This window comes from Oryx dammah, unplaced genomic scaffold, assembly GCF_014754425.2.
Source record: "Oryx dammah isolate SB20612 unplaced genomic scaffold, SCBI_Odam_1.1 HiC_scaffold_27, whole genome shotgun sequence".
NCBI lineage: Eukaryota > Metazoa > Chordata > Mammalia > Artiodactyla > Bovidae > Oryx > Oryx dammah.
The window spans coordinates 24504022-24528313 of NW_024070211.1; the positions used below are offsets into that span (position 1 = coordinate 24504022).

The 24292-nt window shown below is 42.7% G+C and overlaps 1 protein-coding gene across 1 annotated transcript; it reads right to left on the minus strand.

Annotated features, from left to right (window-relative positions):
* Window positions 1-6451: 6451 nt before the first annotated feature.
* On the minus strand, window positions 6452-9749 carry KCNE4 (potassium voltage-gated channel subfamily E regulatory subunit 4). Its single transcript, XM_040228483.1, has 2 exons — window positions 9571-9749; window positions 6452-9024 (listed from the first exon to the last, which is right to left on the minus strand). Exon 2 carries the CDS (start codon window positions 8996-8998, stop codon window positions 8492-8494), a length of 507 nt encoding a protein of 168 aa, XP_040084417.1. The 5' UTR covers window positions 8999-9024; window positions 9571-9749; the 3' UTR covers window positions 6452-8491.
* Between the last annotated feature and the right edge of the window lie 14543 nt (window positions 9750-24292).

Consider the following 24292-nt stretch of genomic DNA (forward strand, 5'->3'; position numbering starts at 1 on the left):
CAGGTTGCTGGGCTCAAATTCCAGTTCCGCTGCTAACTATGAGAACTTGGTTAATGCTCTAAATCTCTCTATGCCTCACTTTCCTCATCTTTAGAATAGGTTTAAAAATTCCTCTGTCTTAACTTATCACAAAAATTAAATGTCCTGAGAACAATGCCTGGTGTTTAGTGCAGGACAGGTGATTATTTACATATTTTGATTTCACTAATAATTTATATATTAGTTGAAAATTTGAGCGTGAATGGGATCCCCAAGGAGAACATGTATGATATAAAGAAAAGAAAATGATAAGAAAGAGTCCTGAGGAAATCCAGTCCAAACTCAGTACTACCTACAAAAATAATAATATATGATTCCAGCTTTCACAATGTGTATAATCCTATGGGAAAGAGTTTCACTTTGCTATAATTGAGGCATGAGGATAGTGTAATGGAAATATAAAAAGAAAGAAATTTTGAAAAAGAAACAAAAATCGCTCAACCCAAGCACCATGTTCCATTCTTTGGGAGAAGTTCTAAGTGAAAAAAAGGGAGATTGAAATGAGAGAGAGATCGTTCTTTGCATATTAGGGCTAAGAACATTAAAATAATGATCAGTGACATGTCTATTGGTTTCTGCATCCTTTGAAACACAAATCTAGAGTTGAACCTTCAGCATTTTTTTTCAAGGATCATTGCCCGGAACCTAAGGACATCAGTCCTGGGAGCACTCTGCACTGGGCGCCTGGCCGTGACCTGCTCTGGCACTGGAGCTAAGCCCAAGCAGGCAAAAAATAAAACCGAAAGCCGAAATCCAGTAAGCTGTGCACAGGACAATTGCATTCAACCCCATTTGAATATTTCCCTCCCCCTATTTATAGCTTCTTGCCTTTTATTAAAGTTTCCAGTAATGTCACATTGCATTGCTTTGGGGGAATGTATTTACTTCTGCCTGCTTAGATCCATCCGTCCAAAAGGGCAGTCAATGCCAGGGTTTGACCAGGAAAAAAGAAACTACTTCCCAGCAGGGTTTGTGAAGCCAGTAAATAGACTCAGTGCTGCTCAGAGAAGCTCAAGGTGAGGAGCTCAAAGGAGAAGACCCTCTCTGGCTATTTTGATTTCACTAAGCTAGAGCAGAGACCTCCATGGTATACCTACCATGAGGACCAACTATCATCAGTAGACCTGGCTTGTAACCCCAGTTTTGCTCCTATCTCCTCCTGGGACTCTGAACACAAAACTTAACTGCTGTGAGCCTTAACTTTCCCATCATTAACCAGAGGGGTTGAATTAGATAACCTAGAAGGTGACTTCCAACATTCTGTCTGTGTAATCTGGTCAAACTCTGTATTAAATCTGATGGGCAAGATTATGCTGCAGTAGCAAGAAACCCCAATGTCTCAATATTTACCAAAACTTAGATTATTATTGCTTCATGTAAAGCCACCTGCAGGTTTGAGCAACTCTCCAGAACAATTGCCTTCTATGCAATAATTCATTCTTCCATGTTGACACATGCTTTACCTGGTATTGGTACCATCTGAAACATACAGTCTCATTGACAACATGCAGAGGGCAACTAGAGAATCACGCATGGGCTTTTCACTGACTCAGCTCACATGTGACATATATCACTTCCATTCAGTTTACATCAAGTAGAATGAGTCCTATGCCTACCTGACCCCTGGTGGTAGGGGAGGAGGGGCAAGAAAAGGAGTTGAGAAGTGGAAATTTCCATGTTCTCAGAAGGGGAGAAGAACTGGGTATTGATGAACGCTATGAAGGCTACACACAGCTGCCTATCCAAGATGAACAAATCAGTGTTTCTGTAAGAAAACTCTATTTTCCCAGCTGCTTCCTAAGCTGTTCTGACAATGCTTTGAGATCGGGAGGGAAGATACCATTATCTCCATTTTACCAATGAGGAAGAGTGCCCAGAAGGCTGAGCAACATATGTAATGCTACACAGTTGCCTAATGCCTGGGATGGGACTAGATTCTGAGTCTCTCTGCTTCTTGCTGATTTCAAGAACGTCAGATTGTATATCCAAGACCAGCACTGGAACCCTGATCATTCATTACATTGACCTGCAATTTCCTTGAACCTCGAGTTTCATACCTACATTAACAGTATCAAAGACCTCACCCAGAGTTTCCTTGGAATGATTAAGTAAGACCATCAACGGGAAAGCACCTATCACAGAGTAAAGCAAATACTAGGTAAACAAAATATTTTGTCTGTTTAATAACACCACTATGCCCTAAAACTATTCAAAGATACAAGCTATGTATTCTGATATCCAAAAGACCCTGCACACAAAAATCCTCAACTAATGTTATAGATTAACCAGAAGCAGAGATGTGGGTTTTTTTATTTTATTTTATTGGAGTATAGTTGCTTTGTAATGTTATATTATTTTCTGCTGTACAGCAAAGCAAATCAGCTATCAGTTCAGTTCAGTCACTCAGTCGTGTCCGACTTCTGGCGACCCCATGAATTGCAGCACACCAGGCCTCCCTGTCCATCACCAGCTCCCCTTTTGGGGGGATTTCCTTCCCGTTTAGTTCACTGTAGAGCACTGAATAAATTTCCCTGTGCTATACAGTCAGTTCTCATTAGTTATTTATTTAATACAAATAGTGTATATATGCCATCCCGATCTTCCCACTCTTCCTACCCTCCTTCCCCCTTGGTGTCCACATGTTTGTTCTCTATGTCTAATAGAGAGCAAACACATGCTTTGCAAATAAGCTCATTTGTACCACCTTTCTAGATTCCATGTATATGCATTAATATACAATATTTGCTTTTCTCTTTTGACTTACTTCACTCTGTATGACAGTCTCTAACTCCATCTGCATCTCTGCAAATGGCACAATTTCATTCCTTTTTATGACTAAGTAATATTCCATTGCAAATTCATCTACATGGAGACTATGGCCTCTCTGGGGGTTGAGTGGGTGTTACTAATACATTTTCCCCAGCACTTAGTGAAGTACCTAGAAGAAAGTAGAAGCTTAAAGCATAGGATTGTTAACAACCGGGTGAAGTATATGCTTGGCACGTCGTAAAAGCTTATTATGGGTTGTGGTTACTGGATTTTTTTTTTTTGCTGTTGTTCTTTTTGTGTAATGGAAAGAAGTGAAGGGGGTAACAGGATGGGAGGTTAGGAGAAGAGATGTTATGGACTGAATATTTATGTCCCCTCAACAGCCATAAGCTTCCCTTGTGGCTCAGCTGGTAAAGAATCCACTTGCAATGCAGAAGACCCTGGTTCGATTCCTGGGTTGGGAAGATCCCTTGGAGAAGGGAAAGGCTACCCACTCCAGTATTCTGGCCTGGAGAATTCCATGGACTGTATAGTCCATGGGGTTGCAAAGAGTCAGACATGACTGAACGACTGTCACTTTCAACAGTTATATGTTGAATCTGATCCCCAGTGTGATAGAATCTGGAGATGTGGGCTTTGAAGGTGACTAGGCCATGAGGGTAGATCACTCATGAATGAGATTAGTGCTCTTGGAAGGGACCACGGAGCTAGCTGGCTCTCCTTCAGCCACATGAGGACACAGTGAGAAGTGAGCCACCTGAAAACGGAAGGAGCTCCTCACCAGAGTGCATCCATGCTGTCACCCCCAGAACTGTGAGAAGTAAATTTCTACTGTCTCTCAGCCACCCAGAGTATGGTGCTGTATTATAACAGCTGGAATTGACTAAGAAAAGAGAGATGATGTTATTCACCATCTCAGAACAGGGAGCGAAAAACCATTAAGGACAGAAAAAAAGTAAGTATAGGTATTGATGTGATATTGTGTAATATTCATTGTATATTGATCTTTAAAGATTTTACAAAGATTCTTTGATAATGTTTCTTAGCAAAAAAAAAATCAATGTAAGAATATATTACTTACATTGTAAGTAATCTTGCCCCATATCGAGTGGAGCACAGGAAGTGCAAGGAGAAGAAAGATGGGGTGATATGGGGTGTTGTGTGCATGTGTGCGTGTGTGTATGTATGTGTATATGTGTGTGTTCTCCACGTGTTCTCCCTGGGCCCTCTCCTCCAAGCTATGAACATAGGCTACTGTGGGCTCTAAGCTCGGTCGTCTGAATCAAGAACCAAATCCCAGCTTCCTAAAGTCTCCGTAATGATTCAGTGCCGTGGGGCCATGGGCTCCTTCAAACAAGTGACCTTGGCTGGTTATCTCCATGGTAACAGCTCACATCCCAAACTGTTCCTTCCTGTGGGAGGAAACATTTCAGAAACGGAGAAAGGCAGAATTGAACAGTGGTTTTCCTCTCTTATGACCCTTCTCCTTTGGCAAAATGTGTCCTTTCCCTGAACATTGCCGTCTCCTGAGGAAACCGTGCACAGAGGAGGCGTTTTCAGCAACTTCATGTGCAGACGTATGCCCAGGATATATTTTTAAAAGTAGAAGCCTGGAGCTGCTTTTTTTTTTTTTTTTTTTTTTTGGTTTCTTGTAAGTTTCATGCCGCGTTCAGTTTGTTCAGTAGGATGCTTCACCATTCTTTTCAGTAGCAGCTCCCTAAAGAGGAAGAAGGCCTGCGCGCCCTCACATTGAAATACAGAGCCTCCAGGTCAGAGAGGATGGATACATTTCCCAGAGCAACAGGGCAGCCTCTTCGGAACCCCTGCTTCCACCCTGCATCCTGTGGTCCAGCCCATGCCTGAGCCACCATCCCGGTCAATCAGCTGCTGTGGCTCCCTCCAACCTTAGACTCCACCTCCTACTCCATGACCCATGATACTGCCTATGATTTCCTCCAACAAGGTGCCTAGATTCTGGAAAAGACGATTCAGCAAATGTATGCTCTAAACCTCGGGTATTCACTGCATTGTAAGCTCCATGTTCTGTCCATTCCACAATGTCTAGGGTCAGAGCAGCATTTTACAGGATGATAAATGACCCTTCTTCAGCTGAGCCCTGAAAGTGCATGCCTGACCACAAAACCCTCCAATTGCAGTTCTGAAATGTACCATGGGATCGACTTTCCAACCAGAATCACAGGCCAAGAGCACTCACGCCTTGGCCCAGCTTCAGCCTTTCCCGGTAGTTTTGATCCTGTGATTCTGCCCATGGAAGAAATCTTTTTTTCTCTGCAGCATCCCTGTCTGACTTTGACGTACAAAGGTGTAATTAGAACAGCATGGAACAAGCAAGACGATCCATTTACCTCATCCCTAACATTTAAGTGCTTTAAAATATGGTTCTAATATCCTAGGTGCACGAGGCCAAATTCCCTTCTCAGTTTCTCACATGCATGAGTAAATCCACACAGACTAAACCCCTTGGGTCTTAGGTTCTGCTTAGAAGTTTTTTGTTGTTTTTTTTTTTAAGAAAACAAATATTCCATTAAAACGACACAGTGTACTCCGCATATTTTTAGGACAATTAGAGTTTAGAATTCCCTCTTCTTCCGCCCACGGTAAAAGCTTCTTTCCTTAACTGTTTCCTCCCCAAGAATGACATTAAGCTGGCATCCACTGAAGAGCTTCCTTGTCATTTAAAATAATCTTCTCATCTTACTTTGTCAAAGTGCCCGCAGGTGGACTGAGACATTTGTTGTACTTTGACAAGGATCCAGGCTCCCTTGTACCTTGGCCAGATATATCCTTTAGGGAGACAGTTATTTGTGAACCTAAGGGAAGCATTTACTTCAAACAGAAAAGACAAACACCTTGCACGAAACAGAGAAACAGAAAAGTCAGGCCATTCTCTACCATCTGCATAACTTAAGACAGGTCACTGGTTTGGGTAATTTTTCTTTAGCGTTTCTGCTTATGTAAATACAAATTTAAGGGAGATAGGCTGGCTGTGCTCAACCTGGACCAGAGCTAAAGCAAGACCCCAGGGGAGGAAACTAGACAATCAGTCTTCATGAGGAGCAGGGGGAGGTGGTACTAGGAGAGGAAGGAGGACCAACCCCAACTCATGGCCTGTGTGCTTGGGTATGTTCTTAAGTTTGTGTCTATATAAAAATCTCCCTCCCCATTATGTATGTGTCCATATGAATGTATATACAACATCTATATACAGCAGCTCCCTGCCCATTTGTCTGTGCTGTTGCGGCCACGTGTGGATATTTGTCCAGCCAACGTGTAAATCAAAGGTTTTCTTGCAACCAGGTTTAGAGCAATATCTTCGCAACAGTCACTATGTCATTCCATGTTCAAGTTCCAAGGCCCCATGACCACCAAATTTAAAAACTGAAGTGGATGTAAGACCCACATGCAGCCTGCTTCTTATTCACTGCAAAGCATGGAAAAGGTTTCCTTCAAAGGAAGGAAGACCCCGGCCCTGCTCATTCTATGATTTAGGCAGAAATAAGATATGCTTTCATGTGAGTCTGACTTGAAAGATGACCCGGATTCAGAGATGGCTTGGAAAATGCATCTGGGATGTCTTAGAAACTAGGAGTTATATTAAAGAATCAAAGAGAGAACTCATAACTTCCATAGGGAAAATGTGTTTTTTTTATTTAAATTAAAAAAAAATATCGTGAAAATTACAAACTGTTAAATACAGAAGACAATTTTATACAACTTAATAGAATAAGAAGGAAGTATATACATCACTTTTTAATAGGCGCAGATAGACTTGCACCAAACTTCAGGATTAAGCAATGGAAAATGTGACAACGCACATGTCCGTCGCAGTAAAGTTTCAGAATTCAAGTGATTCCAGGCAAGGGGCCAAACTCAACTTGGCTTCTTTCACCTTAGACAGCCCCCTTTGGAGTAAATCCACACTCTGAATTTTAAAGTGAACGGAGGGCCCTTTTTCCTCCCTAAACATAAATTTCCTCTAGCACTATGTTAAGGCGAACTGATAAACCAGTCCCTACACTGTTAACCCTTCCATGGGAACAGTAGTTACTGCTGTCTCCAGTCCAGGGAGATTGTGTTTGTTTTAAAAAAAAAGTTTTATGTTTTTACTAGAATTAAATTTGAACTTTTGGTGTGTTTCTCTTCCTCCTTGTCTTCGAGGGCTCAAAGAGTCTGCTGCAAAGTGACTAACCACAGGAATACAGGGAGACATTAGCACGCATTCCTGAGTCTTTTCTCTTAGATGTCTCATTCCCTGAACCGGAGTGTTAACAGTCCACCACCCAGACGACTCGGCGGAGTAAAATATGGGATCTGCCTCCTGGATTCACTGCTGGGAAAGTGACAGCAGGGGAGGTGGGAGAGCCTCCCTGGACCCCCCAGCTACACGTATTCTCAGTCTCTAACTGCTCCTTTAAGTAAGCAGATCCTTTCTCAGACTACTGGCCAGCGAGGAAATATTCTGTCCAAGCTTCCTCACACCAGGCCATGTAGGATTCATCACAGAGTCTTAAAATCTAAAGACATCCTCCCAGCCCCCTAGGGATCTAGATGATTAGGAGTCTCAGGAAGGCAGTAAGTCTGTGGATGACATGCGCAGGACCACACAGCATATCAGAGTCTGGGCTTGGGATTCACAAACAGAGAAACCCCAGCTCTGCACAATCTCGCCAGAGTATGCCCTTCTAAGTCTCAGCTACGTGACCAAATGCCATGTCGTGGAGGCCCACAGTATATCTTTTCCCAGCTCAGAAAACTGGGCTGGGAATAAAAAGCAGCAGCAGAGCTAACAGTTTGGCTTGGTTCAACCCCACCATCACCCCTTCTGGAAAGATCAGGAATATTCCCTGCACAGCCATTTGGAGTACAGGTTAGATTCTGGGGAAACCCTTCCAAAAAAGAAAAATGTCACTCCAGCACATGATGCTGGATGGTCCCAGGTCAGAGTTCAAGGTCACAGGTTAGACAAAGGGTCAAGTAGCAGATTATTCTTAGGATCTCAGCTCATGTTGACCGGTTTAAAAGTCACCTGGTTTTCTCCTTATAGTAGGCAAATAGACCAGGTAGAGATCTCCAGCTTCCTCCCATCAAAAGTCCCCCTCCAACAAATATCCCCCTGCTCTATCCAGAAAGACCCCCTAAAAGAAGCTCTGTAACCTGTGGTGAACTAACGTCACAGGTTCACATTAAAGGCTCTTACAGCGAATCAGATCTAGAAGAACAAAGCTCTGGGCAAATTAGCAAACCGAAACTAGTCCCTTGGGACTCCCTAAGCCTTTGGCAGCCCTGGGAGTAGGCAGATGCTGCAGGAGTTACCCGGGGCATCCCCTGAGAGTACAATCGCAAGGACATCCCACCTACCCAGTTCTGCATGGAACCCCGCCCGCCAGGATCCAAGGAAAGGTACACACCGCGCGTCTTCAGGCCTGTTTCAGCTGCAGGTCTACACCACAGGCGTGCGGCGGACTCCAGGCTGCGGCTGGCCCCGTCTGAGCCTTGACCCCCACCACCACCACCACCCCACCCCACCCCCCATTCAGGGGCTTGCCGCGGGTCCCTTGGAAGTGGCAGTTGCCCTGCAAAAGTGAAACCCGACACGGAAAGTGTCCTTCCTCGCCCTAAGGGTGCTGGTTCATAGGGTCACCTCCAGAGGGTCCTAGGGGTGCTAGGAATTCTGATGGATGTTCTCCGAGGACCCTTCGCTGCTTTCATTGAGGGGGGTCTCAGAAGTCTCCCCCAGCTCATCGTCTGCCCCCTCCTCCTGGATGGTGAGGTGCACATCAGGCGAGGAGGACTCAGAGCTCACGCTGTCACCCTCCATGGAGCAGAGGGTGCAGGATAGGGCAGGAGCCACGCTCTCTTGCAACACATTCAGCATCGTGGGCGCCTGCACCGACCTCAGGCCGGACAGCGTGGCCAGCGGCTTCATGGCCTCCCCCCAGAGCCGCTCCTCGTCCCTGTACAGCAGCAGGAGGCTGGCTTTCTTCTCCCGCCTCTTGGATTTCATGTAGCCCAGCGTGATCCCAATCAAGAAAATGCCGTAGAAGGACATGACCACCAGAACGTAGAAGTATTCGTTGCCGTGGCCGCTGCCGGACACGGGGGACTCGAGGGGGGCGCTGGGGGCTGCGGTGCCAGCGTCGGTGCTGTTCAGAGGCTCCATCTTCAGCATTGAAGCTCAGCTCACACCGCCAGGAGCTGGAGAGAAAGCTGCAGGTTAGGACTCTCCCGCCCAACCGCAGTTACAGGAAAGAGGGCAGCACCAGGTTTGTGGAACTACAGGATCAGAAAGGTGTACAGCTGCTGCCTGGAGAAGTAACTCTAAGTCCCTCCTAGCAGTTAACAGGGGTCAGCTATGACGGGCTGGGGTGCGCGGGGAAACGGGCACCGGGAGGTGGAAGGAAATGAAAACTTTCATTTTTTTACATGCCTATCAAATTTTCATTTCATAAAGTGAACATGTGAAAAGCTTTGCTTCAGTCATTTTAAAATCAGAAAAAAAAAAAAGTCCCTTTAAGACCGGGGTGCAGAGAGAAAAGAAATAAGGTCTGAATCTTTGGGAAACTTTTTGAGCTGATGGAGCAGAAAAAAAGAAAGTTTACATTTCGCTGCCAAGCGTCTACCTATTTTTAATTCAAGACAAAACTGCCTTAGAAAAAGGGAAAGGAAGAGAAAACTGCACCTACAAATTGCCGGGAGTAGCCTTTCATATGTTTCTGAAGCAAAGTGGCATTGCTGACTTACCAAAAGCTGGCGAATTTGTCCCAAGTCCTGAATTCCTAAATGGTCAAGTCTGAGAGCCTTTTTCTTCCTGCGTGTGGGGCTCCGCGCTCTGACAATTCTGCCGCTGCTCTTGGGATATATAGTCAAGAAATGCATCGTCACGTGTTCTGGGAGGAAAATTTACAACAGAGGTTGGTCGTGGCAGAGTGAACAGTGAACTCACAGCACAGCAGTTCAACTCACTGAACTTTGCAGCTGTGAAAAGAAAAAGACTGGGAAGTGGGAAAAGCGTCCCACCCCCCAGCACCCAGCCAAAGTTTTCAGGTGGCCGTGAAAAAGGAGGAAAGAATGTGCCCAGCTGGAACTGTTCCCCCCAGATTCACTCTCATTGAGAATTAGTTCATGCTTCATCTCCCTCTGGGGAAATAACCGTGATGTCTATACAGGTTTTCAAAGACAGAAAGTCAAATACCCTAATTTAGATAAAAGACAGTTAGAGGCAAGTGCAGGATTTACAATCAAGGAACCAGGGCTTAAGTTTCAGCTCTTCCACTGACTATGCAAATGTAATAAATCCTCCCCGAGCCTTTCCGCTCCTCAGATTCCTGAACTGTAAAATTGTTGGACGTTGGGGGCTTCAGTAGGTAAAATTATACGAACTGTGTGAGTTTTTGAGTCCCTGTCAGCTTGATCACTCTAAGACTTATGGCTGGCGAGTGTGGGTTTGCACTTCAAAAACACTGACATGTTCTGTCTTCTGCATCATAATCTCATAACACTCATAAATCTATTTTTTTAACAATAATGAATATATATCTTCCAGATGCTTTTCAACAGTCTATGTGAAGTGGAAACAGTTTACAGAGCAAGATAGTTACTGTGGACAAATTTTTCTCCAGTTCTAGGGCACATAACTGCTCCTCCAGAGCGTCACACAGAGACCATTCACACATCACTTTGCTGTCAAGGGAGGAGCAGGTCAGGGGAGGAGCAGGAATTCTTCTGATGAGCAACTGAGCACAAGTTCAAGCTTTTGAAACCTAGCAGACCCTGGGTTAAAATGATCACAGAGATCAAAATTGCCAAACGAATTGAAGACTTTGGTGTCTGTCTTTCCTCTCCTCAGGATGCTTACTTATTCTAAGAGGCTCTCATCTTAAATTGAAATAAACCCAAAGGGATTATCTGCACCCTCCCCCCTCCCCCGACCCCCATTGTTTTGCAGCCTGTGAATTGCAGCCAGACTATTGTGGGGAATCAACTCTAGAGAAAACATCTCTTGTGGTCTAGCTGTTGTTAAATTGAAGCTGAAGGGAAATATGGTACCTTCCCTCTGCTCCAGTGGGAAGCTGGAGATAGATATAGATATAGATATAGATATAGATATAGATATAGATATAGATATATCCCAGGCACTGGGACTTTCACTGCTGCCACTGGTTTAATGCCTGGCTCTAATTCTATTTGGACACCTGTGGAAAGAGCAGAATGGTGAGCACACGCTCTGTTTTCACCACTGGTCTATTCACCCTGTGGTTTGATCTGTGCTCACCCATAAGTCTTCAGCTGACTCTCAAGTATCAACAGGCTGACCATTCCAACTCCAAGATCTTCCATACACAGGAACTTGGCTCACATCCATAAGGACATCCTCACAGTTACATCTACTTCAAAAGCTCCACAGCTTCCTTGGCCAAGGCAGACATGGCCTCCTCAACCTGTACTTGTCATAAGTACCTGAAGGCTTTCTCCTTCAACTATGCTTACAGTGGTTTGCCAGGGACACAAGAACAAGAGAGACCCATAATAGTGTTGCCTGTTGATTGTTGATGCCAGTAGTGATGCTTATGTACCTTGGGATGTATGAGATAAGTAATCACTCAGGGATGGCCAAACATTGCAAACTGCAAGCTTTAAGACACAGAGAGGCGATTGGGGGGAGGGTTACCAGATTTACACAGCAAGGAAGTACGAAGTCTGGTGCCAGCAAGCCAAACAGAGACTGCAGTTTCAAACAAGATAAATCTTCAAAATCAAGCCAACAGTCCCAAAACGGTAAAACCAGGAAAAGACATGGATGAATCTAGAATGACATCCAAAGGATAAAGCAATCCAGAGACACAGGAAGAACAAAATCCACTGCAGGTGTCAGGAAGGAACAACCCAGATGAATTTCTCCTGGGAGGCCTGCTTGGTGGCCCTGCTTCTTCTGGGACCCTAGGATGACTCCTGCATACGTTTCTCCTACAGTTAAATGATGCAAGCACAGCCCTTAGTGCCATATGCTCAGTCTGTGCTTTTTGTTGTCATTGTTGAGAGGGTTACCAACAGCTTCAGGTTGCTTCCTAACGGACACATGCTTGTCTCTGTAATTTTCATCATTGCTCTCTTCTCTCCCGCCGGGAATGGAATTTAGATGAAGTGCTTGCAATCTCATAACACAAGTTTCAGTCTTCTCTCCAGCCCTCACTCATAACAATATTATGAGAATTATGGCTGTGAATAATGACATAAACAGTAAGGGAGGAAGGGAAAGCATATGGAAAGTGCACTCTATCAGGGAGGGGATGGGGAGGACACAAGAATCATTGATTACATCTACTTTACACCACAGTATCAAGAAGACAGCAATATTAAATAAACAAATCCATTTTGCAAATATCTTCTCCTAGTCTGTGGCTTCCCATTTTCTTAGCAGCATTTTTTTGAATAGCAAACATTTCTTAACATGGATGAGTCCAACTTATAAGATTTGTGCTGTTTTCTTAAAAATAATTGGTATAACCCAAGGTCACAAAAATTTTCTCCTGTTTTTCTCCTCAAAGTTTAAAGTTTTAGCTCTTACATTTAGGTTTATGATCCATTTCAAGTTAATTTTTGGACATGATGCAAGGTATGAATCAAAGTTTATTTTCTTTTTTTTATATGGATGCCCAATTGCTCCAGCACCACTGGTTGAAAACACCACCCTTTTCCCATTGAATTATATTGGGACTTTTGTCAAAAATTAACCATTTAGTTGGTCTACTTCTGAGTTCTTTAGTCTGCTCTTTGGATCTATCCTTGCATCAGTGCTATACTCCTTTGATAAATCCATTTTGCACTGGGGTTTTTCATGAGTCTAAGACATGCTGCAGCCCATCCGTAATGCTGCAGCCCATCCGTAGGTGAGTGTCTGTTGTGAACCAAGCATTGGGAGAGACTTGCTTACTTCAACCCTGTGTAGTAAGTGTCACTATAAAGTGAAGTGAAAGTGAAGTTGCTCAGTCGTGTCCGACTCTTTGCGACCCCATTATAATTGTTCCATAAATAAGGAAACTGAAGGTCAGAGATACTAAGTAAATTGCTCAAGACCACCTCATTAGTAGTAGAGTCAGGGGGCTTCCCTGGAGGCTCAGTGGTAAAGAATCTGCCTGCCAATGTCGGAGACGAGGGTTCAACCCCTGGTCCAAGAAGATCCCACATGTTGTGGAGCAGCAAGGCCCATGCACCACAACTGCTATGCCCGGGCTCTAGAGCCCTTGAACCACAGCTACGGAAGTCCATGCACTGTAGAGCCCGTGCTCTGCACCGGAAGCCACAGCAATGGAGGGCTTCATACCATAAGTAGACGGTAGCCTCCACTTTCCACAGCCAGAGAAAAGCCTGTGCAGCAATGAAGACCCATCACAGCCAAAACAAATAAATTATATATATATATATACACACACATATATATGTATATATTAAAGTATTAGAATCAGGATTTGAACCCAGATCTCCACAATTATAGAACTCATTCTCTGTCTACTCTTCTTTGCTTCACTCAATGGGAACCAAGAGAAGAACTGAGAAAGAGTAGAAAATCAAAGAAAGATATTTTTTCAACTTCTTTTGAGTCTTCATAAAACCTTTTAAAAAGTGAATTCTTCAGATTCAGTGCAATCCCTATCAAATTACCAATGGCATTTTGCACAGAACTAGAACAAAAAAATTCACAATTCATGTGGAAATACAAAGGAGTCTGATTAGCCAAAGCAATCTTGAGAAAGAAGAATGGAGCTAGAGGAATCAATCTTCCTAACTTCAGACTATACTATAAAGCTACAGTCATAAAGACAGTATTCTACTGGCACAAAACTAGAAATATAGACCAAGGGAACAAGATAGAAAGCCCAGCGATAAACCCATGCACCTACGGACAACTTACCTCTGACAAAGAAGGCAAAGTATACAGTGAGGCAAAGATAGTTTCTTCAACAAGTGGCACTGGGAGAACTAGACAGCTACATGTAAAAGAATAAAATTAGAACAGTTCCTAACACCATACACAAAGATAAACCTAAAATGGATTAAAGACCTAAATGTAAGACCAGAAACTATGAAACTCTGAGATGAAAACATGGGCAGAACACTGTTTGATATAAATCACAGCAAGATCCTCTATGACCTACCTCCCAGAGTAATGGAAATAAAAACAAAAATAACCAAGTGGGACCTAATTAAACTTAAAAGCTTTTGCACAGCAAAGGAAGTTATAAACAAGGTGAAAAGACAACCCTTAGAATGAGAGAAATAACAGCAAATGAAACAACTGACAAAGGATTAATTTCCAAAATATACAAGCAATTCATAAGCTCAATACCAGGAAAACAAACAACCCAATCAAAAAGTGGGCAAAGACCTAATCAGACATTTCTCCAAAGAAGACATACAGATGGCTAATAAACACATGAAAAGATGTTTGACATCACTCATTACCAGAGAAATACAAATCAAAACTACAATGAAATATCACCTCTCACTGGTCAGAATGGCCACCATCAAAAAATCCACAAATAGTAAATGCTGGAGAGGGTGTGGAGAAAAGGGAACCTTCTTGCACAGTTGGTGGGAATGTAAATTGATACAACCATTATGGAATACAGTATGGAGATTACTTTAAAAACTAGGAATAAAACAATTATATGGCCCAGCAATCCTACTACTAGGCCTATATCCTGAGGAATCCATAACTGATAAAGACACATGTACCCCAACGTTCATTGCAGCACTATTTACAATAGCTAGGACATGGAAGCAACCTAGATGTCCGTTGACAAATGAATGGATAAAGAAGCTGTGATACATATATACAATGAAATATTACTCAGCCATAAAAAGGAATGCATTTGAGTCCATTATAACAAGGTGGATGAACCTAGAGTCTGTTATATACAATGAAGTAAGTCAGAAAGAGAAAAACAAATATCATATATTAGCACATATATATGGAATCTAGAAAGATGGTACTGATGAACTTATTTGCAGGGCAGCAATGGAGACATAGACATAGAGAACAGACTCATGGGCACAAGCACTGGGAGAAGGAGAGGCTGGGATGAATGGAGAGAGTAGCATGGAAATATAGACACTATCATATGTAAAGTAGATAGCCAATGGGAATTTGCCATATGACTCAGGGAACTCAAACTGGGGCTCCTGTAACAACCTAAATGGGTGGAAGGGGTGGGAGGTGGGAGGGAGGATCAAGAGGAAGGGGCCATATGTATACTTATGAATGATCCATGGTGATGTATGGCAGAAGCCAACACAATATTGTAAAGCAATTATCCTTCAATTAGAAACAGTTTTTTAAGGCAATTCCTGGATGGCCAGATACTCAAAATTAAACGCAAACACGCAATGATAAAATGTTTCCTCCAATTCTGTGAGGCTACACTAACCTTGGCATGTTCTGGAAGTTATCATTAACAATACCTTTATCCTATATCCATATTTTCCATAGTGAAATAATTTCCCTTTTGTTTATATATACTGTAATTTCTAGTCTTGTTTTGATTTTTTTTTTCCCAACTCCATCCTCACACACAACTTTCTCCAGAGCTCTGAGTTTTTAAATTTCCTGGTAACGTCATTTTCACCAGCTGACCCAGGGGTCCCTGACCACACATCTCTGAAATCATGTTAGCAGCTTCTGTGACTAAACAAACTCCGTGCTGGGATAATAGCCCAGCGGTGGATCTCATCAGATTAAACGTAAGTCTGGAATCCAGAGATCTGACCCAGTTCAGCCCCACCCGTGCTACGTGACTGGCTCAGTTGCATAATTTCTCTGTGTTTCAGTTTTAGCCCCCTTAGGCATGTCAAGAGTAGGATAATTAATTGTCTTAAGCTACTCAAAAATGTCCCATAATCCATGTGGCTGTCCCCATCCTGAGTAGACAGTAATGAACAGAGCAGAACAAGATGTGAGATAACAGGGCTGCTGGGCTGGTGGAGTGTTACCGAATGAAACTCTCAGAGCCCATCCTCATTTTGCTTTTCCCAGAAACCCTTTCTGAAAAATTCTGTCTGGGAAATCTTGCTATGGTCATTCCTTCTAATGCCCTGAGTCACCCTCCCTAGCCACATATTTTCTAGCGTTTCTAGCACTTGAAGAAAAACAGGACTGGGTGTCTTCTAGTATTTGAGAAGACCTCCAGGGCTTCCTGGTGACTCGGTGGTAAAGAATTTGCCTGCTAATGCAGGAGACACAGGTTTGACTCCTGGTCTGGGAAGATCCCACATGCCATATGGAGCAACTAAGCCTGTGCACCACAACTTCTGAAGCCTGAGTGCCCTAGACCCCACACTCCACAACTAGAGGTTAGCCCTCGCCCACCAAAACTAGAGAAAAGCCTGTGCAGCAGCAAAGACCCAGCACGGTCATAAATAAATAAAATGATAATACACTGCTTAAAAAAAAAAAAAAAAAAAAAGACCTTCAGACTCTTCTCAAATACCAGCTATGCCTGAGGGTCTTGAGGCTGTAAGCAGTCCTCCTTGGACCTCACCCGAAAGAGATTGAGATGAAAGAACCCAGAACACCTAAAAGTCAAGAGTGTCTGGTAAATTTGCCATTAACGTGCCTTTGCTATTTAATGTTCAGACTTTTTTTCCCACCTGATATTTATTTAACACATACTTGCCCAAAATGTCTGAGAAACTGCTCTATGGACTTTACAAATTGTATCTTATTTAATCTTCCTGAAGCTTTTAGGCAACGGGCTTTCTCATCATCCCTATTATACAGATCAAGAAACTGAGGCACAGAGTGAATGGAGTAGATTGCCCAGCATCACACAGCTGGCCCATGACAGAACTGACATCAGAACCCAGGGCTGAGATTTTGAACCCAGAGTCTTCGGTTCTAACCACTAGACCATGTGGTTTCTGCTACCTAATGAGTTTTTGCACTATGCTCTGGAACTGGAGTCAGTGAAAGAAGAGACAGACAGAGAGTAAGTCTAGGTGTTCCCTACAGCCTTCAACCTGCTGGACACAGAGGACCTGGGTCATTTCCACACCTGGAAAAATCAGAAGGGGACTATGTTTGGCCCATGCTCTGGAGAGAGGTTCCTGAGTTAGGGAAGCCCATGGTTTTGGAGTTTATCAGGAGGAAGATTTGGGAGTGTTTCCCCCAATAGTGTGCACACAGGAGGGAGCACACAGCCTGGAGATATGGCTAATGCCCCCCCAAGACGGCGGCCCAGAGGCTGAGGAAGGAGATGTGTTCCCCACATCCAAAAGTGCCTGGTATAGGGTCAGAAGTCATAGCCCTGCCCACCAATGGCTCCCAATCTGCCCAAGGCCCAAGGGGTGAGGGGGATGTAGCAAAAGAAGCTTCAACTCTAAACGACCTTGAGGAATTTTGACTGTGATGTGGGAATGAACGCTTTAAATTACTGAACTGAGGCTGTTTGGGGAAACTCGAGCAGCTAGGGGATTTTTATTACCTAAGCGTGACCAGAAAAATTGTGGGATCTGGCCCCAGATTTCCATCACAGGGCAGGGGAGAAACTGGTCCTAGAGGAGGAGTCTAAAGAAGCTGTGGGACCCAACATAAAGGCTCGTTTATGATGACATGCTGCAGGTCCTGCTTGTTTATGATAAGATTACGTGTGCAAAACCCTTGGATCTGTGCCTGGAACTAGCATGAGTTCATTTATCATAAATATTAAACAATGTTAGAAAAATACAGAAAGATCTTATTTGGGGAGCTCCCTGGCATTATCTATCTTAAATTTCAGTTGAAGAACCATAAGTGGCTGTTCTGTTTTATTCCCAGCACCTAGAAGGATACTTGGCCCACAGTAGACCTTCCAGAAATATTTGCTGAGTGAATAACTGAAAAAAAGTGCTAAGTACTCTTCACAGACTTTCTTATTTAATTTGCACAAGAGCCCAATAGGGCACTATGAGCAGAATTTTATAAACGTGGAGAATGGGACCCAAAAAGGTAAGTAACCCTTCCTGCTTACACGACAGGACATAGCAGAGCAGGGAGGGACCAGCCTGCCTCCTGTTGAAATCTCGCCAGGCACGTACTCCTTTCCTGGGACACACACTACTCAGTGCTTGTTGGTTACTTCCTCTGACCCCAGCTAATAAAGAGGTCAGGACAGGCTTCAGAACATGATGGAAAAAGGGTGCTAATAAAGGGCTTTGGGGATTTCAGTTGAGGAGGGCAAAGCTGACATTCTTTAAAAGAAAGGTTTTGAAGCCCTTAAAAGATTTTGGTTTTCTTTTTTTTTAAAAAAAAAGGGGGGGGGGATGTTTAGTTATATTACAAAGCCATGTTAGTTTCTGCTGTACAATGAATTGAATCAGCTATATGTAAACATATATCCCTCCCTTCAAAGACCTCCCTCTCTGACCATCACCACAAAGCACTGAGCTGAGCTCCCTGTGCTAAACAGCAGATTTCCACTAGCTACTATTACACATAGTAGTATATATATGTCAATCTTAATTTCTCTATTCAGCCCACCCCACCTCTATGTCCATCCATTGTTCTCTATGTCTGCATTTCTATTTCTGCCCTGCAAATAGGTTCATCAGTACCATAGATTCCATATATATATATATATATATATATATAAAATATATTTGTATTTATATTTGTATATAAATATATATGTATATACAAATACAGTAAATATATTTGTTTTTTTTCTTTCTGACTTACTTCACTCTGTTTCACAAACTCTAGGTCCATCCATGTCTCTGCAAATGACCCAATATCATTCCTTTGTTTGAGTAATATTCCAATGCATATTCTTACACCTTCCAAGTACCAGACTATCAGAAGATAACAAAGAATCCAATAAAAACTGAGAGGTGGACTCTAGTTAATAAAACAGTACTGTATACTTACAGGTGGCTGAGAGTAGATCTTAAGCATTTTCACCACACACGCACAAAGTTAACTATGTTACTTATGTGAGGTGATAAAAGTATAAAGTGAAAGTTGCTCAGCCGTGTCCAACTCTTTGTGACCCCTATGGACTATAGCCTGCCAGGCTCCTCTGTCCATGGAATTCTCCAGGCCAGAATACTGGAGTGGATAGCCGTTCTCTTCCCAGGGGATCTTCCCAATCCAGGGATCCAACCCAGGTCTCCTGCATTGCAGGCAGATTCTTCACCAGCTGAGCTACCAGATGTGTTACTTACCTTGCTCTAATGTGTATATGTGTATCACATTATCACCTTGTACACTTTAAATGTATATAATCATGTGTGTATGTGCACATGCTCAGGTGTTACTCACTTGTTGTGTCCGACTCTTTGCAATCCCATGGACTGTAGCCCATCAGGCTCCTCTGTCCATGGAATTCTTCAGGCAAGAATACTGGAGTGAGTTGCCATCCCCTCCTGCACGGGATCTTCCTGACCCAGGTATCAAACCCGGGTCTCCCGAATTGCAAGCAGACTCATTACCGACTGAGCCAGCAGGGAAGCCATGCTCAGTCCTGTCCAACTCTTTGCAACCCATGGTCTGTAGGTCACCAGGCTCCTCTGTCCATGGAATTTTCCAGGCAAGAATACTGGAGCATGTTGCCATTTCCTTCTCCAGTATACAATTTATTTTGTCAATTATTCCTCAGTAAAGTTTAAAAAATTAAATGCAGAGATGAAACTGGAGTCTAGTGCTACAAGTGACCCAAGGCCATGAAGAATATTCTTCATATTCTGCCACAGCCATAACTGTACGAGCGGTCAGGGTCCACTCAGCTCATCAAGGGAAGCTCACCCAGTGATGGCAGGCAGGCAGGCTTTGCCTATTTGGTCACAGCTGGGACTCAAATATACCAAAGCCAGCTTTTCACACACAGTAACAACTGGGAAGAGTTGCACACGTCTTTCCACAAGTGACCGAGGAGAAAGAAGGCCCAGACCTAAATGGTTGAGAGATAAGCCTTCCTTCTGAACTCAACAAATACTTCACTCCTGTGCATAAGCAGGAAGCAACATCCGAAAAGATTATCCACGATGAACAGTGAGCATGAGGAGAGGAGAATGTAGCCCCGTTCTGCCAGGGGAGTCGTGGAGAGTGAAGAAATCGTGTGCTAAGGTGAGTAGATGTCTCAGCTTAATAGCCCCAGAAATTTCACCCAAACGCACGTCATGGCCCTTGCCCCATGCTCCACGGTGCGTAACCCAGATTAATGATACATTCATTTGGCCTCTATCTGTTCATTTATTTATTCACTGATTCATTTAGTCAAATAAACACATATGTCCTGCCACCTCAACTGATACATATTTCATAAAATTAAATGATCAAAACGACAACAAAAAAGTGATTGATTGCAAGGATGTAACTCAAAATAGAGAGTGTTGCACAGCAGTGGCTGGCATTGGGCTTTGTCAGGTCCTAGTTTCTTGACTGAATAGTGCTGACTTCCTCTATGAACAGGACCAAACACTTGTTTACAGTGAAATCACACTCCAGCTCCCAGCAGTGCAGACATGGGGTTGGGATCGCAGAGTGCCAGATCGCCATGGCGCTCCTCGGGCCTCCGGCGATTGCCTAGCGTGAGAGCAGTCAAGTTCAGCCTTGCTTTGACAGTATGACCAGCAACACAAGCCCAACCCCCAGAAGGCCAGGCCCTTAATGCAAGTCTCCTGGGAAAGGAACTCCTTTTTATTTTTTTCAATAAGAAAAAATATCTGAGGCTCATTTGAAACTGTACTGTATGCCTTCACTTCTGGTGTAAAGAGTTAAGTTTCTCCTTAGGAATAGGAGGGCAAATTTTCCCTCTTGGCATCAGTCTTAAAAAAAGATCGGTTAGATTATCCAAGCCACTTAGGCATACAAAGAAAAATAATAGTCACTGTAGCAGCAAGAAATGGGGAGAAGAGCAACATAAAAACAGTTTCCAGAATCAGATGCTTGCACTTGAGTCCCACTTCCTGCTACTCACCATCTGCATGGCCCTAGGCAATTCATTTAACCCATCTGTGCCTTGATTAAGGTTGCTGTAAGGAATAAATTATGGGCTTCCCAGGTGGCACTGTTGGTAAAGAATCCACCTACCAGTGCAGGAGATGGAAGAGACACGGGTTTGATCCCTGAGTGAGGAAGATCCCCTGGAGGGGGAAATGGCAACCTGCTCCAGTATTCTTACCTGGGAAGTCCCATGGACAGGGAAGCCTGGCGTGTGATAGTCCATAGGGTCACAAAGAGTCAGAAATCACTGAGCACAAATAAGGACTAAATGAGATCATGTATAAGCACTTTGCACATTGTCTGGCACCTACTAAGCACTCCACAGCTTACCTATTACTATTAGTCTCAGCCAGGGCAATGTGCCTTTTTTTAAATTGACTTTTCCATCCCATAAAATTCCTTTTAAAGTGTACAATTTCATGGTTTTTAACTTATTCATAATGTTGTGCAACTTTCACAACTATCTAATTTCAGAACATCATCAAAGACAAACGTCATCCCCAATACCAGTCACCCCATTCCTAATCCCCACAACCACTGGTCCTCTTTCTTTCTCCGTGAATTTGCCTATTCTGAACATTTCATAGAAATAGCTCACCGTGTGTATTTCTTTGTAATTGTTCTTTCACTTAGCTTAACGTGTCAAGATTCATCCTTGTTGTAACATATATCAGTACTTCTTTCTTTTACAGCTGAATAATATTCCACTGTACAGATATACCACATGTTGCTTATCTCTTCATCAATAGATGGATACTTGGGTTATTTCCACTTTATGTCTACTATGAATAATGTTGCTATAGTATTTATGGATAGATTTCTGTTTGAACATATGTTTTCAATTCTTTTCAGTATAGACCTAGGGATGGAATTACAGAATCATATAGAAATTCTATGTTTAACTTTTTGAAGAACCAGCAAACTGTTTTCCACTGAAGCGACTCAGCTTTCCATCCCTACCAACAATTTTTAAGGGTTCCAGTTGCTTTACATCCTCATTAATGCTTGTTATATTTCTGTGTTTGATTACAACAAACCTAGTGGTTGTGAAGTTGTTTTTCACTGGAGTTTTGATGTTCATTTCCATAAAGACTAGAGATATTTAGCATATTTTATATGCCTATTGGTCATTTCTTTATCCTCTTTTAGAAATATCTGTTCAAGCTTTTGACCATTTTTAAAATTATTTATTTTTAGTAGTTAGCTTTGGCTGCTCTCGGTCTTTGTTGCTGCACATGGACTTTCTCTAACTGTGGTATGTAGGTTCTCATCGAGGTGACTTGTTTCAGAGCTCAGGCACTACGAGTGTGAGCTCAAGCAGTTGCGGCTCAAAGGCTTAGTTGCCCTGGGGGATGTAGAATCTTCCCAGACCAGCCCATGTCCCCTGCATTGGCAGGCAGATTCTTAACCACTGGACCATCAGAAAGTTCCTGCTCACTTTTTAAAATTGGGTTCTTTTATCTTTTTATTGTTGGGTGACAACTCTTTATACATTCTGGATGATAAACCCTAATCAGGCATCTGATTTGCATACATTTTCTCCCATTCTGTGAGGTGCTTTTTCATATTCTAGTTAGTGTCTTTCATGCACAAAAGTTTTTAATTTTGAAGTCCAATTAACCTCTTTTTTCCTTTTGATGCCTGTGGTTTTGGTGTCATATCTAAGAAATTGCTCTCATCCAAAGCCACAAAAATTTACACCTGTATTTCCTTCCAAACTTTTATACTTTTAGCTCTTACACTTGGAGAAGGTGATGGCACCCCACCCCAGTACTCTTGCCTGGAAAATCCCATGGACAGAGGAGCCTGGTAGGCTGCAGTTCATGGGGTCTCGAAGAGTCGGATACGACTGAGCAACTTCACTTTCACTTTTCACTTTCATGCATTGGAGAAGGAAATGTCAACCCACTCCAATGTTCTTGCCTGGAGAATCCCAGGGATGGGGGAGCCTAATGGGCTGCCGTCTATGGGGTCGCACAGAGTCGGACACGACTGAAGTGACTTAGCAGCAGCAGCAGCAGCTCTTTCATTTAGTTCCTTGATTCATTTTTTAACTTTTGTATATGGTGTGAGGTAGATGTTCAAATTCATTTTTTTTTCAAATATCCACTTGTCCCAACACCACTTGTTGAAAAGACTATTCCTTTCCCCATTGAATGGACTTGGTGCCCTTGTAGGAAATCAAATGACCGCAGATGTATGGGTTTAATTTGGCATTCTCAACTTCATTCGATTCCATTTATCTATATATCTAACCTTATGCCAGTACTATATTGTTTTGAATCCTGTGCCTTTATAATAAGATTTGAAATCAGGAAGTATAAATCTTCTAACCATGTTCCTCCTTATTAAGACTGTTTTGAATATTCTGGGTCCCTTATAATTTCATGTAAATTTTAGGGAATTAACTTGTCTATTTCTGAAAAAAAAAAAAAGAGTTGGAATTGTGATAGTGATTGTATTGAATCTGTAGGTTGTCTTAATAACGTCAAGTCTTCCAATCCATGAACACAGGATGACTTTCCATTTATTTAGCTCTTCTTTGATTTCTTACAAGTTTTGTAGTTTCCAGTGAAGAAGATTTTCACTTCATTTTGTAAATTTATTACCAAGTAATTTATTCTTTTTGCTGCTATGGTAAATGAAATTGAGTTTTTCATTTTATTTTCAGATCATTCATTGCTAGTGTATAGAAATACAATTAACTTTATATACCATTATTATTCCTGTAACCATGTTGGATTTTTTTATTAGTCCTAACAAGCTTTTTTTTTATAATATCTTTAACTATTTCTATATGTGCAATCATATAATCTGAAGCTAGAGATTTCTTTACTTCCTCCTTTCAGTCTGAATGATCTTTGTTTCCTTTCCTTGGCTGAATGTTTGGGGTTTTTTTGTTTACTAAATTCTCTGGATTAAATCTGTACCTTCTGTAGTCTTTGTCATGTATGGCTACTAAAGTCTCTACTCATCTAATGACTGGGCAGTGATTTATATTACTTAAAGTCCTAGAACCAATAAACTTCCTGCACTTTACCATAGGGTTCTGTGTTCATGTTGGGTCACACATGTAACACTCAGACCAACAGTTTACAAGTCTGCCTTAGCCTTCACTTCTTACTTATATGAAGCCTGAGAGTCCATCCGAGGTGACAGATTAGGGTCACTTTAGGTCTTTCCTGAGCTTGCCCCTCCTCCATTCAGTTTCTACATCCCCAGGAAAATGTGAGAGCTTTTCAAAGCCCCTATGAACATCTCATTCCTTCTTTTAAGTTTTCCTTTCTGTTGGATTTTTTGGTAAGTTTATTATTTGCTCCCCTGGTGGCTCAGAGGTTAAAGCGTCTGCCTCCAATGCGGGAGACCTGGGTTTGATCCTTGGGTTTGGAAGATCCCCTGGAAAAGGAAATGGCAATCCACTCCAGTATTCTTGCCTGGAGAATCCCATGGATGGAGAAGCCTAGTAGGTTACAGTCCACGGGGTCGCAA